The sequence below is a fragment of the Atheta coriaria genome, unplaced genomic scaffold, assembly GCF_025399875.1.
Source record: "Atheta coriaria isolate IRGN ID8LTWV9N9 unplaced genomic scaffold, Caltech_Dcor_3.1 hic_scaffold_3_pilon, whole genome shotgun sequence".
NCBI classification, from domain to species: domain Eukaryota; kingdom Metazoa; phylum Arthropoda; class Insecta; order Coleoptera; family Staphylinidae; genus Dalotia; species Dalotia coriaria.
Window position 1 is genome coordinate 10,434,954 of NW_027045445.1, and position 16,375 is coordinate 10,451,328.

Below are 16,375 nucleotides of genomic sequence, written 5' to 3' on the forward strand. Positions count from 1 at the left end.
ACTATGGTCAAATGATGCAAATTGGACTTGTAAAAACGCTAAAATGAAAAAAAGAACTAAACTTTTTTTGTAATTAGAGTTTCCAATGATATCCACAAGTAGAAACGCAGTTATTTCTTATTTTTCTAATATTTTAGGAAATATTTTAATTTTAATCTCATTTTCGACACTTTTTTTCTATTTTTTGTAATTTTTAACGTGATTGAATTATTTTTTAGTTCAAACTTATGCCAACTACTGGCAGGACACTTTTTCCACTAAATTTTCACTTAATCACTTTAAATCCCCTTTAAATTTCCTTCTAAATGACATATTAATTTACTTTCTGCGATTTTAATTCCCTGAGTTATGATGCCGCAAAGCGCTGCCAACTTTTATCACACCATTCTAAACTTTCCTCTCATCGCCATCTGATACTTTAATATCATTTAAAGCCAATTTTTAAAATGTCACCAATTTTAACATCGTGCGCCATTTCCTCCGGCTTTCATCCAGCTGCGTTCCAAAGATCACATCTAGTAATAAACTAATCACTTTATTACTCAATTATAAGACAAGCACACCGATACTGTTTCAAGTCTGTTAACTACTGCTTTGGCACGAGTTTCACTCGTCGACGGATTTACCAAATATGACGGACAATAAACCTACCTCGCCGTCGAGATTATAATTACAATAATCATATAATATATTTATGTGTATGTGAGTACATACGCACTTCTCCACAGGCACAAGTTACACATTCGGCTCTGAACTGTTTTAAACGGTTAACTGCTGGGTGTTTTTAGTAACTTATGTCTGCTGTGAACGTGTGGATTTATCTCGGATGTCGATTTAACGCCGCGACAAGAGAAAGTTCATAAAACACGTCGTAAACATCCACACACAGCAACATCAACAACCCGCCGGGAGAGATGCTGTGTGTCGAAATTTAGAACATTTCGAAAAAATTTACATTTTTTTAAATGCAACGAAAGTGAAGAATAAATAATTTAATTATTTGTTATCGACGCGGGATAACTCGAAATAATCGATGGATAAATGTTGAAATCTTGATATCTGCTCGTAGAAAAGAGAGTGAAAGTTTTTTTTGTTTCGCATTTCTAACCGCACGAAGCGTATTCAATTAAAATTTTTCATTCGATTCATTCTTTTGGCCGAATCAAATCATGCGGCAAGAAAACCCAACACGACCATTTACGGAAAAGTGAAATTGTTTCTTTATTTATTTCCAGTTTTTTTCTACTGTCATTTATTCCTAGCTCACGATTATGATTAATGGTGCGTTAATGACTGACTGTTGGCTTTAATTGAAAGGTATAAAACAAAATAATCGCTTTCAATTTTTTGCATGATTTTGCGTGCGGATGCATCTCTTATGGTCAATTAATTAATCGCGGATTGTTTTAAGGCTGTAAGTTAGCGGAAATCGATGCGATCGTGAATGGGTCGTGGCGCGCGCGCGCGTTTCACCTTTCGATTAGCGGCGGCGATATACGAAGCGGAACAGCAATGCATAATGTTCGCACCTTTCCATTAATTAGCGTCCGAGCGCTCGAAACCGAGTTTATTGTTTTACGAAAGAGAACGCGCCAGCAGCAGTAAGAAGGGAATCGTTAAGCATGGTGGCACGTAATAAAACTTTTCTGCGATTAGTGCGAAGAGTGCATTAGGCATTAAGCACGAAGAATTTATACATTCGGCATTAGGCATTTGGGATTTAAGCGAAGCATTAAGGATTTTTCCGACTTTCTCGCGCTGCGCTCGCAGGAAACATGTCCGCGAGTCTCGTATCTAATTGAATCTTTTTCGCTGTGTTGTGTTGTGTGTGCATGTTTCAGCACAATTCGTGGCTGGGTCTTTTTAGTAAACGTGTGTGCTTAGTGGGTACTTAGTGCAGTATTGGCTGGCGCTGGTGGCTCAACGGATTGATGTGGCTGTGAAGTCCTATCGCTTCCGTTCGCAACTGTCTGCCCGCGGATGATTATGCGCAGATAGTGCGGACGATCGTTTGGATCGTTTCGAAATAGAAAGCCTAGAAATTTCTAGCTTTGCATTGTGTCGCGGTCGCTTGCGTCGAAGGGACAGGGACAGTTGAAACAACGCTGGGAAGTACAGCCGTACATGTTACATGTAACGAAAGTTGGCTGTTGCGTCTTTTTTATGCGATTATCCGATTATTCCGGCGTCTGTCAGACGGATTTTCAATTTTAAAAGACTTCCCTGTTGGTATTACCAACGGACAGAGTTATTATACATTCATTTTAGTTTTTAATTAATTACTCGTAAAGTACTTATGCTAGAGTAATGATTGTTTTAAAATTGGATTCAGGAATAAATTCGACGTCTAATTGTGAAAAGATTTTATTGATCTGATTTTTCAATAAAAAGTTATTAATATTTAAAGTAATAATTTGAAAAATGTTATAAAGCTGACTTTTATTTGGTTATAACTCATGATCAGAAGCTGTTATCAATAAAATCTTTTCATAAATAGATAAGGAATCTAATTCTGAATATATTTCAGAAAAATTATTAATATAACTAGATTAGTCACGTCGTTATTAATTAAAAACCATAAATAATGCCAACCAATATTTTATTTTGTGACATTTATGAAAATTGAAAGTGCGCGTTGTTTATTTCACTCACTTGACTCGACTACACGCATTTAAAACAATATAAAACTTATCAACACATGAATGGAACATTTAACAAACATTTGAAACTCTACGTTACGCTTTTAAGTTAACTGCCTTGCCGCTTACGAAAACGCCGAGTTCAAACAGTAGGACAAGTGCGATTGGTATGCAAATGTCGACAAGTCCGCATTGTGGCATTGTTTATGTTTTCTTAAATTTGTTGCATGTACTTAATTCTAGGCGTGCAATACGCGCGGCCGGCTATAAAGTAAGACACGCGTTCACTAAGTGGAAAGTTACTACTTTTTCGGTTAATTTTAATTCCACGCTTAATGCGAGTTCATTTCTATTAGTAAAATTGCAAATGAATGTCATTTGGGTTTTTTTCGAAAGGAAACTTCGCAGAAATAATTAGGCTCCTAGATCATAAATTATGTCGATTTAGATTTGTTTACTTTCTGATTACTTTACTAGAAAATCGAGTTTTTTGCGTTTTATTCACGCGAATGAAAACAAACATTCGTTTTAGAAAACGTTTATAATTTGCTAATTCACTTGTACGTTGTTTCGAAATTAAAGTTTTTATTATCTGTTCTTTTATTAACGTTTTTTCTTGTTGTTGTTGCAGGAAACATACAAGAGAACACAGGAAACGCAGAACGAGCAAAGATTTCCGGTAAGTGTACGACTAGCAATTCGTTGCTTCTTTTTTTGTTTAATTTTCATGTCCAATTACGTTTACATGGTATTGTGCAATAAACCAACACAGCACAAGCGACACATTAAAGATTCCACGCGGATCCCTGGCATCAAAACCGGATGAAATTAATTTTACATCGATATTAAATGTTTAACTAGACAACAAAATAGCTACATGACCTTGTGTCGAGCAATTAAACATGAAAAGATCAAAGAAATAAACAAAATTTTATTAATTGGTCGGCTGGAGAGCTTAGTTATAGTAGAGATTAAAAATTAAGTTATTAATTTTATTACTTTGTTAATGAAAATAAAATTAAAATAAGTGTACAATAAATAACACGCATGTTTAGAAAGAGGTTAAAAAATAATTTTCAAGGAAACATTTTTGTGTTGTTTATATAACGAGATATTTTTATTTTGACATATCTTTGAATGAAATCTTTGTAATTCGTCACAAAGATTACATTATGTCACTCTTTGTGTCGCTCCAGCATTTTGGGCGCACGATGATTGATTACTTTGTATTTTTTGACTTTTCTGTGCGCTATGAAATCATTGAAGTGACTTTTGTGAACTTTGAAATTGGCAATTTACGGTTAAGTGCGTAAATGTGCCGTTTTACACTTTTTGGTTGTGTAAATATAGGCAACCAAATGTACAAACAATTGTATTTTATAGAAATACACTATGCGAAGGCCAAAATAATCAAAACATTGCCACAACTTTTTTGACCTACCAAAGTTTAATATAATTATTATTTATTTTAAATAATTACATGTCATTAAATACACCAATTATACCAATATCAAGTTTATGTTGCTAACATCAGAATAATTTCAATGTAAAAGAAACCAATTCGAAAACATGTCAAACGTTAATAATTTTTTTTTATTTGCTGCTCACTTTTCTAGTGCGCTGCCGGAGTTGCAGTGGGTAATATAATAAATCTAGTAATTATGCAATAATTTCGCGGTTGTCTTACCGATTCGAACGCAGCCGCCTGCATGCGATCGGATCGTAAAACATATTTAATAACATTCATGATATTCCAATTGAAAAACACACTCGCGATCGCTGCGCGCAGTAAATAAATCTCGCCGGTAGCTCGTATTTCTCTCGCATGCAGCAAGCGCACACCGCGTTTGTTTGTCGTCCCGCGCGATGCGTTGCGAAATAAATCTCGGTGAGTTTTTCGCCTTCCTTGAGTTTTAGAATTATCTCTTCGGCGCACATGCATTTAATATCGTAGTATTTTATATCAGCTATCAGCTTGTCCGATGCCTGGACGCTTTGGTGCATTATGCACTGCGCGAGAGATTCGAGACGTCGCACCGCGAGTGATATATCGATTTACAATCGATGTAACCGATGCGGAGCGAAAATCTTTCATGACATGTAATAACAAACACACAGCGAAATGTTTTATCTTTCAGATATGAAATCATAAAATGTTTTATTTTACGTATATAAAAGGAATAAAATACTTATTGAGGGCAAAAAATTGTCTCACAGGTTTTTATTACATGTATACTACGCATTTAGATAAATAATAGTGGAGGAAATAAATATAATTGATTTGAAATATTAATTGGTGGCTCTGTGGGTACAATAATTTGAAAAAATAATGTTTCAAATCAAAAAAATCAATTTTTCATTGAAAATTTTATTAGAAAAATAAAATCATCAAACAAATCAAGTATGGATTGATATCTCGTGTAACTAATTAGGATTTTCTTATTTTTTGGGTGATTCAGTAATAAAATATTAAGATTTATTATTAAAATTTAATTATATCTTTATAAGTAATGAGATACGTTTTCATAAAATTAACATAAAAGCTTAAACGTTTAATTCTTGCGCCATGATGCCATAAATATAGATCATATTTAGCAGAGATAACATAATAACGCTGAAATACTTGTTAAGTTATGTCACGCCAGACAGCAATCGTTTCTAGCCGTTGCAGTTGTAATTCTGCGAGCGCACGATGCGTGCAACCGCCACAACAATGCCATTGTCGGTGCGGCGCAAGATCGCAACATCGAAATAAATCATGGGAATATTTAGAGCAGCGTGCTTTATGCGACATTGAATCTCGAATTATTCAGGTTGCGAGCGCCACTCGAGCACAAAATAACTAGCGCGATAAACGCGATAACTATAATCGCTTCGATCTTCTCACAAACAATTATTGTTTACGCCTAGCGGCGAGCGCAACACACGCAACACACAATTAACATTAACGCGGCTGTTAAATTTAGCAAAATGAAGCGAAAATGTGCACAAAACAAGATGGAAATCTATTTCGAGTCTGGCAAAGTCGCAGTACCTACGCGTTGCGCATTGATTTCGCCTGCATTCGTTCGACTTGTTGTTGCGCGCACAAAACGAATCCGGAATAATTGTAAATCCACCACAGCTCAACACGGAGATAAAAACAAAAGCGTAATTAAATTCGCATGCAAATAGTCGTAAATTGTAAACGCGCACACACACACACACACTGCGTGTAAACACACGGTGAGGAAGTGGCGAGTTCAATACCTTAAACGCGTGCAAATTTCGGTCGCAAAAAGTGTCCTCATTTTTTCGCGTTCACGCGCGCGCACGGCGATTCCGGTCGCCGCGTGCGCTAATGCGCTGAATTTAAACGCTCGCCCACGCGCACCACACATCATGAATGATTTATGCGTCGTTGTTCGTCTGTCTGTACTTGGTTTTGCTTGGACGCTCTTCCTCCTTTCGACATTTTTCTTTTCTTCGCGGCTGCATTGTATCGCAATACGCAAGCGACGCAATACAATCGCACGGTTTTGTCTTTTGGCTCTCGGCCGCGCTCTGCTTACCTAATACGCTGCGCACGCACGAAACTCCTTTTAACTTCAGTTGCTTACCGAAGAGACGCTGCAGACTGTATGGCGGCGTTATTATAATTTAAATTTGTGTTATGACATTTTAAGGTTGTCTGAAAGGAAGGCGGGCGTGCGTTTATTTATTGGAATGGCAATTTATTGATTTCGCCTCGATGCACATAAACTGCACTTTACATAAATTAAACACGTTTTTTTTCCATTTTGCTTTTATGTTGAGATTCGATCAAATCGTATGACATGAGATGTTAAGGGTAAACATTTGTGAAGGATATGTGTATAAAGTTTTTTTTTCTTATGCTGTATAAACATTAATTATGTTTTATAATTATTTCAGATTCGAGTGCCCGGTATAGTCGAAGTACCGGTGGGTAGTCGCGGTCCAAGGAGTTTGTACCTTCGACGAAATGGAGACACGTTCGGATTCACGCTGCGGCACTTTATCATCTATCCCCCGGAATCACTCGCAGTGAGTAAAAAACCATTTCTACACGCTCGAAATTAGAATATAGATGTACAAATGTAATGAGTCTTGGAATGTCTCTGTTAACGCATGTGGGTTTGTGTTTGGTATGAATATTGAGATGTTTTGTTTCGTCAGGAAACCGACGGTAGGCATGCGGCGGTGGGCGCTCTGCTCACTCCCATGGACACCATCTTCGTGAGGTACGTTGCGCAAGGTGGTCCCGCCGAGCAAGCAGGCCTACAGCGTGGCGATCGCATCCTGTACGTGAACGGCGAGTCGGTCAGCACGCTCACCTATTCGCAGGTTGTCCACAAGATACAGACAAGTCCACCATATCTGCATCTGCTTGTTGTCCCTAAAGAAGAAGACGTTCTTCAAAAGGTAACATGATAATAATCTAAAATAAAGTAAATATTTTATTTATAATTGTTTTGTTTTGTGTTTCAGTACTTTTCTGATACAGCGCACAACCCAGTAAGCAATCAATGTCAATCATTTGATGAAGCCGAGCATCGTCGAAAAGGTTTTCAAGTGGATTCGGTATCCTGGCGGTCGTTACAAGACTCCGGATCGAATTACGGGAAATTATCACAAAGTGCACGACGCTCGCAGATTGTGCAGCAGCAGAAAAGCGCTGATAATATTTATAGTTCTGTGAACGATTTTGCGCCGCCTTATCAACGCCCCGTGTATCAGAAGAGCGCTGATAATCTGTACAGTAGCCCAAGTGATAATTTGCGACGGGAGGTTTTGGTTGAAAGTAATTTAAATGATTTGCAACGCGCGCGCGCTCAACCGCAAGTGCCGCTCTATAGAAAGATGGGCCGCCGCTCCAGTGAGTGTGCCACCACCGAAAGCCTAAATTGCGACGAGCTTACACTTAAGGCCAACTACGGTATGGATGTGCAATTTGCAAACGCGCCTACACCGGCGAATTGTCGCATGGCGTTGGATGCGCATAGAAGGGAGTCTTCTTCGTCGCTGGGTTCTTCTGCTAATGATGGCAGTAAAGATAGTTTGCTTAGCTATGACTCGACGTCGACGTTAACTGGACACGATACGGACGATTCTGTCGCCATGGTGCGGCTGAAGAAGAGCCTGCAGAAGAAAGAGGAGTTTCTGCGACGGCCGAGTAATCCAGCGGTGGATATGCGCGTCCAGAAGGAGTTCTATTCGCGCCCGAAGAAGCTGGACAAACCGGTGTGGCCGCCGAATGACTCACCAACGCGGCTTGCGAAACCCACGCACCACATCTTTCAGCGGGTGAAGAACGACATCGAGAGCGAGCGTGAAAGTCTGCCTAATCAGGATGGCTCTACGACGACTACGAATGTCGGCAAGCCGACGAAGACGTCGAAGGACTGGCACTTTGGCCAGCTGGGGAAGATTCACGAGGCACCTACCCACGATGCACACGTCAATGGTAATTCATCGGACGGCGATGATCGGAGGTATGCAATGCGCTCGTGAACTTGAACTATTAACGCTGTGCGTGAATAAAATCGAAATAAATCTCGTTCATTTGCAGAAACTATCCGCCGCACAGTCTTCAGATTGTCTCAAAGCGAGCAAAGCAGTTTGAATCGGGGCATGTGACACCCGAGGATGATCCGCTCAGCAACGCCGATCGCACGTTGCTGTATCGCAGCGAGTTGGCCGGCATGGCGCAGAAACGCGTTGTGCCCAACGTGGCGGTCAGGACCAAAGAGTTTGAGACGCGGATTTACGAACCCCATCGTGATTTCAGCTCCAGCTCGATTGCGTCCTCCAACGCGCATCTGCGCAAGAGTTTTCGAGATAGTCGGTCCTTGGATAGCTCAGGTAATTATCATGTGAATGCTGTCTTTATCATACGGATCATTGAAATCGTCAGTACACTAAACACTAAATTGCATTTCACATTCCGACACGCAGGGAGCAACTGTAGCTTAGGTAGTAGCATCGCTGAAAACGTGAAGCAGCTTCCCGGGAATTTCAGTATTCCCATCGGAAGTAAGTTCATTCATTGTGTTCCACCCGCGGATGGTCAGGCGACGCAAGGTTAGCGCATCTCCCAATAAAATTCTTGCAGTGATTTGTTGGGTACTTCGTTGTGCAGCACGATTTTTCTCCTTTTCGTAATCATAACATTTCGTAACATATTTGTTGTTGAAGTTTTTGTAGATGTCGTTACTAATCTTATTTGATTGTTAAAACTATGTTTGGAGAGTTTATGGGTAGGAGTGTGTCTGATATTAGACAACTCAAGTTTTAAATCAGTTTTAATTATTGTATGAGTTTAAAAACTTGTGTTTAATGTTTTGTAGTAGTAAAACTTTACTTTAAACTCTTTTTAATACATTTTTATTTTTAATAGATATACCTAATGATGTACAGTTGGTCAAAACCCGAGCACGGTCCAATTCGGCTGGTTCCTGGGCGCAGGCAATGCAGGACAGCAAAACTGGTGAGTTTTATCGGCCATTGTATTTCCTAGTATTAAAGGCACCAGTGGTGTGGTGCTATTGATTTTGCAATTATTTATTATACTGACATTTGTGAAATTTCCCAAAAGATGAAAAAATGGACACGACCCCAATTAGCACGCGCGCACAAGTTGCACCGTCACCCCTCATACCGCAGCCGGTGGAGCGTTTCCGTGCGACACCTTGCGTGTCCGTCACACCCGCCTCACCTGTCCCCAATGGCGCTGTGGCCGAAACGGCACCACCCCATTCGGTCCTTCATCCCTCGCACAAACCGCATCCTGCACGCCCCACCGATCTCGATCTGGGCGCCCCGAAGCGCCCCATGCGACACTTGAGGCCGCCGCAAGCCGATGCACCACCTGTTCCAGCAGGTAGCTATTTGCTCGAAACAAGGCGTGCGACTAACCGATTTTGACTGTGTGGGGTTTCTAATAAATATATATCCTCTTGATGTAATCATACTTGCAAATGTTTGAATGTTGCAAATATTTTAATATGATTACATCAATTGGTAATATACAATTCTAAAATTCAGGGTGAAACATTCTCTTAATTTCCAAACTAATTCGACTTTGACTAATTCTGTTTTTGTTTCGTGTGTCTTCCGGTCTTTCCAATACCCAAAACCATATCCTTGATGTAATTGTGCACAAACTGCCAACTTTTAATCGTAATTCATATTAATCTGATTAATTAATTAACGTGTTATTCACTTGCAGCTGATAAACACTTGGTGGTGCGGCGGACTAAAAATACTAACTTAAGTAAGTATTACAAGTTTTAATTAAGGCCGCGCGCTGCGTCAATTAAAAACCGCGCACGCGAAAAACAAATCCGAGAATAAGAAAGAATAATAATGCGATGCAAAGTTACTTAATTAATTGTGTGCTGTTGCTTTGTTTGCGCAACGCAGCGGATGAGGAACGTGGTACAAGACGCGAATCGTACTTGAAGGCGACCGAAGGTGGAAGAATGCATTTCGAAAGCGCCGACCTGAGCGACGGCGACGTGTCCCCGCAACTGCTACGCAGGTAAGACCGATAATCCAATACCCAAAACCCAAAATAAAGAAGAAAAAGAAGTAAAAAAAAAGCTTAATTTCTTCATGATAATTGCTATACATGTACGACGTGTACTTTGTTATCTATTAGTGGCACCGTATTTTGTATATCGTCGAGCTTAGATAGTAGAATATTTTTTTTTATCTTGTTGGTCGGGGGATGGATCGTGGAGAAGGTGGCTTTGTTGGACGAAGTTGTTTCGTAATTGTACATCTATACGTTTGTTATTGTCTAGTGCCCATAGAAGGTGGCGTCCGCCTTTATTTCCTAGCGACATTCAGCAACTTCGCAAATTTTTCGAAGACACTGCTTCCTCTCTGGGGTGAGATGCCAATGATATTTAGCATTTAGCCGAATTACTAACTGTGCATCCGCTAACAAATGCATCTTATGTAATCATCATTCATATCATCATGTTATCGCCATGTTACTAATCTACTAAATGGCATCAATTATCGAATTGTCTCGATACTTGATATTATTAACTCATCAGACACGTCTGGCCACTTTTACGTACCCTGGTCAAACATCAAACAATGAGTCATTGCATATGAAATTTGAGCTACTGAATGTCCCTATTAATAAATTATAGTTTCAATTGCTTTGAAAGTTAGCCCTAACCTTAGTTTTATATATAAAAATGGCCGATATGATATTATGCAACCAATTTTAGTTAAAGTTTTATTGAAAGAAAAAAAAAAGTTGTTTTAAAACATTCTATGTAAGTTTTCTTGAAGATTGGAGTGCAATTTCATAAAAGTCGAGCCAAATAGGTACTAATACTACCCGTACCCGCTTATCTTCTGTAAATATTTGGGGTGGCGATTGCCGAACAGTTGACGAAGCGACCGAACGCACGTCCGCATGATGCTTCGCCAACTACACGCGTTTAGTTTGATCAGTTTACCATCCCGAAGTAGTTGCTTCAGTAACGTTTTTGTTTGGTGTGTAAAATGATACTCAACGTCGTCGTGCTGCATCACTACAGGTTCGCATTCTCCGTGTGCACCCATCAATTTCTAATCCGCGGTCCGGTCGATAATTGCAATGTGCAAAAATGAGTGCTAATTACCGGACCGCCTTAGTTTGCTTCTTGAAGCATCGCATTTGAGCATTTGAAGGTGAAATCGTATAAATCCATTTGGTTTATCGTCGTTCGTGCACACCGCGCACCGCAAGGGAAAGCGAGAACAATGCATAATGATCGCGCGTGCAATTACGCCTGCATGTCATTGTGTTTTAAATCAAAGCGCACACGAACGCTAAGCGGCGATTTTCCAATCTTTTTTTTTTCGAGGTTTTATCAAGCAAATCGAAGAAAAGCAAACATCTAACGTTTATTTTCATTCATTTTCATTCATCGTATCATTTATTAAAAATTGTAAACATATTTGTAATTATTGCGGATTGTTTGGTTGGTACAGAGGCAGCATCAGTGGGGGCAGTAGTAGCAGCACCTCACTGGAACGTGACAAACATAGTCCTCTGGTGGAGAAAGAAAAGCCACAGTTTGTGCGCGAACGACTACTGCATTTGAAAATCACCGAAATCGATGGCAAGGTATTTTATTGTTAATTATAGTTTTATTTGTGTTATTAACAAATATTGTCTTGCAGCGATATCCTGATCGGTCATGGAAACAAGTGTGGGCTGTGCTCAAAGGTCCCAAACTGTTTCTCTACAAAGATAGACATCACCAGGTAGGTCATTTAATAATTAATGTGATTTTTAAAGGTGTTTTGTTGAAATATTATAAACACCTGGTATAGTGCTATTTACGCGATGAAAACAAAAAAAAAACTGTCTTTCTCATCGCGTGCCTCGGTTCGATTACAAAACCTTTGACAAAATACGAGCGTAAACTAAAACGCGCCGCGCGAATTCCATTTTTGTCTCTGGCGAGTACAAAGTGCACACACGGGCTTGCGCACACCTTTGCGCCGGCCGAATAATAAAATAAACTTCAAAAAAGCGTCAAATCAGCGGCTTTCGGCCGGCGTTATCGACGCGCTGCGCCGACGGATTTGTTTAATAAACACATATAAGGAAAATTGGCATTGACCTTTTTGCGCGGTGCGGTGCGCCGCTTTGAGCCGAAAAAGTCGAAAATAAAATAAAAACGGCAAAAATTATTAAGTTTGGCGCGCGATTTTACGACGCGCGAACGCCAAAAACGTATTCAAACGAGCGCGCGTATGTTCGACATAGAAATTATGTCAACGCGCACCAGGCGCCAAGGATGTTTGTTTACTCGCAGTTTGAAAATGTTGCAAACGCGCAATTAGCACCGCGGTGCTGCTTAATTAATACTCGCAAGATATATCGCAACGCGCGAGAATAAGAACAAGAACGTCGTTTGCTTCACCATTTTACAATTGCATTAAGAATGGACATTCTTACGAGTAGTGTGCTTAACGTGTGCGCAATTATATCGGGCGGATTTCACTTTTGTTGTCTTTTCGGAATTGTGGTTACGTGAATCGGCGGTAAGGCGGTTGTCGACTCCCGGACCGAAAACCGAGCATGCGGTTATTGCTACATTGATGCGCTAGACTTGGCATGCACACGCACCGCGAGTGCAATCGTAGTATTTACTACTGAAATAATGTGTAGCATCAAGCATAAAGTAGTTAATCCATAAGCGAATTGTGTAACGCACCCCCCTCGAACACACGCGCGCTACCAGCGCGTACACTTTCTCGCGATGCGCTTCTTTTGCTTAGTGCGCCAGCGACTCTTCACTCAGTCACACTTGAAACTCAACTTACAAATCGATATCAAAATTTCAGTCGTGTTCATTCACATCTGCGTCTTGTAACAAAGTAGAGAGCCGTGAGCGAAGTGAAAATTTCAAGTGTGGGTGCAAATCCTAGACGCGAAAAATGCGGCGATTTGCATGCGCGAGATAGCGTCGAGCGTGGGCTATAGCCGCGGACTTGAAAATCTAGTTCGACCTGTTGCCTCCGATATAATTTCATTCATCGACGCGCGCCAAGAAAGGGCTCAGACTTTCTGCGCCCGCTGAAAGAGGCACGGCCCGCGTGGCGCGTGTGTGTCCGTTTATTAATAATTTAATTAACGTGTGTGATTATTGAATTCGCGTTTGTGCTGCAACATGTTTGAACCGTCCGGTTTGACGGTGCATCATCGCGTACGTTCGGGCACCATCTCGTGCATTCCGTCCTTTCAATTTCATCTGCATTTTCCCACGCAAGGATTGTTCCCCAGGAAGTTGCGACGATGGGGATCCACTGGTTCATGGGTATTCTTTTATTTTTTGTTTCTTTCCAATTTAATTAAAGAATTGAACAAAGTTCATAGGTGAAAGTAATAAATGTGCACATCAAGTTGAAATTGTGTTTTTTCGTGCGGTTTTTAATTGCGTTGCATTAATTATTTTTGCGTTATTGCGATCTTTATCCGTTTTCGATGTTTTAAGGTCGTTCTTACTACATGCGCGCATGCACATAGATTACAAAATCGGCGGTTGTACATGGCGCGTCGCTAGCAAAACGACGAAGGAGCAAGCAGACGCGTCGTACGCATGCACGCACTACTCCTGCCTCCTTTATTTATTTTTTTGTTGTCGTTTTATATATATAAAAAAAAGTTTTGCGATGCGTGCTCGCGATTCGAACCCAAGGCCGTCGGCTCGCGCTGCTCTTGTTTGCGCGTGTGCACGCCGACGATTTAAAGTCGTTTAATACTGAACAAAAGCCTAACGACGCGCCCCGGCTCGAAGATGCGCTATTACGCGTGCGCACACGATGTTTATCTTCACATTAATGCTATTTTTACTTGTTCGAAGGTGAATTACTAAAGTTTTATTTTCACTTGAACGCGCAATAAAACTCGATTGCTCTACTGGCGAGCAATTGACATGATTGAACAAGCAAACAATGCGCGAATTGATAAGTGATGAGCAATGTTATGCTTTAGATTATATAGTGATTAGGAGGAATTTTAAAGCACACAACTTGGAATTTGTAGTTCAATATTTATCTGTTTGATAATTCTACAGAGCCCGGTCGGAACATCGGAGGTAGCGGATCAGTCTCTGGCCAACGGCGTAGACATGCGCGGAAGTTGCGTGCAAGTTGCTGATGATTACACCAAGCGCAAGAATGTGTTGCGCATTTCTTCGGTGCTGCCCTGCCGCTCCGAACTCCTTCTGCAAGCAGAGAGTACCGAAGAGCTTGCTGAATGGGTGCAAGTCCTTCACGAACAAGTTGCTACTGATGTAGATGGAAAAGTAAGTTCTACGCAGATTCATATGACGTAGATAGAAGATTTGTTGACGTGTCTGTATTTGTTGGTAATTGTTTGTGTCTGATAAGGATGTGAACTCCGGAAAACAGCAGGCCGTCCCGCAGAGTGTACCGGCCGCCACGAGTATACAAGTGCAAGGTGGTAAGAGCAAACTGCCCACGTTGCGGAATCGCTCGCCGACTGGCCAGTCCCCGGTGTCGAAGACGCGCAAACCCTCGCAAGTCAACGATCCGTCGACGAGTCCCAAGTCAAAAACATGGCGCGGCCGCGTGGCAAAACAGTTCCGCCGAATCCAACATGGTGCCAGCTCTCCGAGTTCACCTACAGCCCCGGAGGGTTCGACATTCGGGAACAATCTGGAGCATTGTTTACCATCTGAAGAACATCCTTATGTGCCTAAACTAGTGGAAATTTGCACTGATTTCGTAGAGAATCGCGGACTGGAAGTGATCGGTATCTACAGAGTTCCTGGCAATAGCGCTGCCGTCACAGCTCTCACGGATGAAGTAAACAAGTCCTACGATGAAGTGTCACAGGTAGATCCACGCTGGAACGATGTCCACGTGGTGAGCAGTTTGCTCAAGTCCTTTTTCCGCCGGTTACCCGATTCACTCTTAACCACCGGCGCGTATCCGTACTTTATTCAAGCGGATAACATAGAAGTACCAGTCACGCGACTGGAAGAAATCCGCAAACTAGTTAAGAGCCTCCCGGTTTACAATTACCACACGTTGAGACATCTCATCTTGCATCTGCGTCGAGTTGCGGATAATTCTGAAGTGAACAAGATGGATACCAAGAACTTGGCGATCGTGTTTGGTCCAACGATTGTACGCACTGGTGAGGAAAATATGCAAAAGATGGTCAACGACATGACGCATCAGTGTAAGATTGTGGAGTCTTTGCTGAAATACGCCGACTGGTTCTTTTCGGATGACAGTGTTGAGTCGTTGAATTTACCGGCGGCTCCCATTGCACAAGGGGAAATATTTCCAACCGAAATGAAAACAAATACGGCGTTGTTAAAGGAAAACATTAGTAAAATGGAGGGCTTAACGCAGAGCAAGGACCAAAAGGATAAATTGTTTTTGTCGATTTTCACCGCTGCGCACAAACGTTATCGCAAGAAGCCGAAAGACAACGACGAGCCGCAGTCGCCTACAGGGACGGGCCAGTTTAACATCGTGCAGTTTGCGAACGCAACCAATGATCTCAAAGAAGTGAGTAATCTACCATTATTACCTCACCATTGTTAACTAAATGTTCACATATTTGTAGAGTACAACTGAAGTGAAGCCAAGCACAAACGAGCCAATCAAAGAAGAAAAGGTCGCCAAACCCAGGGACTCGAACGCCGTGTTTAACTACAACAAGGACACGGAAATGTTCCGACAACGTGTTGAAAACTTTATACAGGAAACCAACTCGGTCCTTTCGCGTCCCAGAAATAATAGTAATAATAGTTTAGGTAAGTTTATCCGTGTCCCTAAGTGTTGATTGGTGTTACGAATTTATATTGTTGGTATTTTTAGATATGCCAAATCATCAAATGAGTTCCTCATCGAGCAGCAATGTCCGCCATTCGCTGACCGTAAACAATACGTGTGACCAGCGCGTGATCACGAAAACCAATAGCGCGTCTAACGTGTTCGGTCGAAGTGCGCCTAGTGCGGAAAAGTGCGCGCCGGCCAAGCCGCAATTCTTATCGTTCGGTGCTAAACCTGACAGCCTTAATAACAGCGTGAATAAACTGAAGGACAGCAGCAGTGATATCAGCTCGAATGCTAGCGACTATAAAGGATTAACGATGCGACGTGGCAGTTCAGTGGAGAACATTGGCAATCAAGACTTTGTCAATGCCAATGGCAAAAAAGTAAAATATGAAAATGAGGTATTC

General features: G+C 41.2%; 1 protein-coding gene across 11 annotated transcripts in view; it reads left to right on the plus strand.

Moving 5' to 3' along the window:
* Nucleotides 1-16,375, plus strand: part of RhoGAP19D (Rho GTPase activating protein at 19D) — a 74,571-nt gene that overhangs the window by 55,625 nt on the left and 2,571 nt on the right. For 4 of the 11 annotated variants that reach the window (XM_065318220.1, XM_065318209.1, XM_065318211.1 and 1 more), the window contains 17 exons: nucleotides 3,271-3,318; nucleotides 6,552-6,683; nucleotides 6,816-7,061; nucleotides 7,128-8,131; nucleotides 8,209-8,501; nucleotides 8,595-8,720; nucleotides 9,037-9,126; nucleotides 9,235-9,519; nucleotides 9,868-9,912; nucleotides 10,062-10,179; nucleotides 10,445-10,531; nucleotides 11,634-11,769; nucleotides 11,826-11,909; nucleotides 14,231-14,461; nucleotides 14,547-15,698; nucleotides 15,757-15,946; nucleotides 16,011-16,369. In XM_065318220.1, the coding sequence (XP_065174292.1) occupies nucleotides 3,271-3,318; nucleotides 6,552-6,683; nucleotides 6,816-7,061; nucleotides 7,128-8,131; nucleotides 8,209-8,501; nucleotides 8,595-8,720; nucleotides 9,037-9,126; nucleotides 9,235-9,519; nucleotides 9,868-9,912; nucleotides 10,062-10,179; nucleotides 10,445-10,531; nucleotides 11,634-11,769; nucleotides 11,826-11,909; nucleotides 14,231-14,461; nucleotides 14,547-15,698; nucleotides 15,757-15,946; nucleotides 16,011-16,369 (4,626 nt within the window). The remainder of the gene's footprint in view (nucleotides 1-3,270; nucleotides 3,319-6,551; nucleotides 6,684-6,815; nucleotides 7,062-7,127; nucleotides 8,132-8,208; nucleotides 8,502-8,594; nucleotides 8,721-9,036; nucleotides 9,127-9,234; nucleotides 9,520-9,867; nucleotides 9,913-10,061; nucleotides 10,180-10,444; nucleotides 10,532-11,633; nucleotides 11,770-11,825; nucleotides 11,910-14,230; nucleotides 14,462-14,546; nucleotides 15,699-15,756; nucleotides 15,947-16,010; nucleotides 16,370-16,375) is intronic. The other 7 variants (XM_065318212.1, XM_065318210.1, XM_065318216.1 and 4 more) reach the window with 7 other exon arrangements.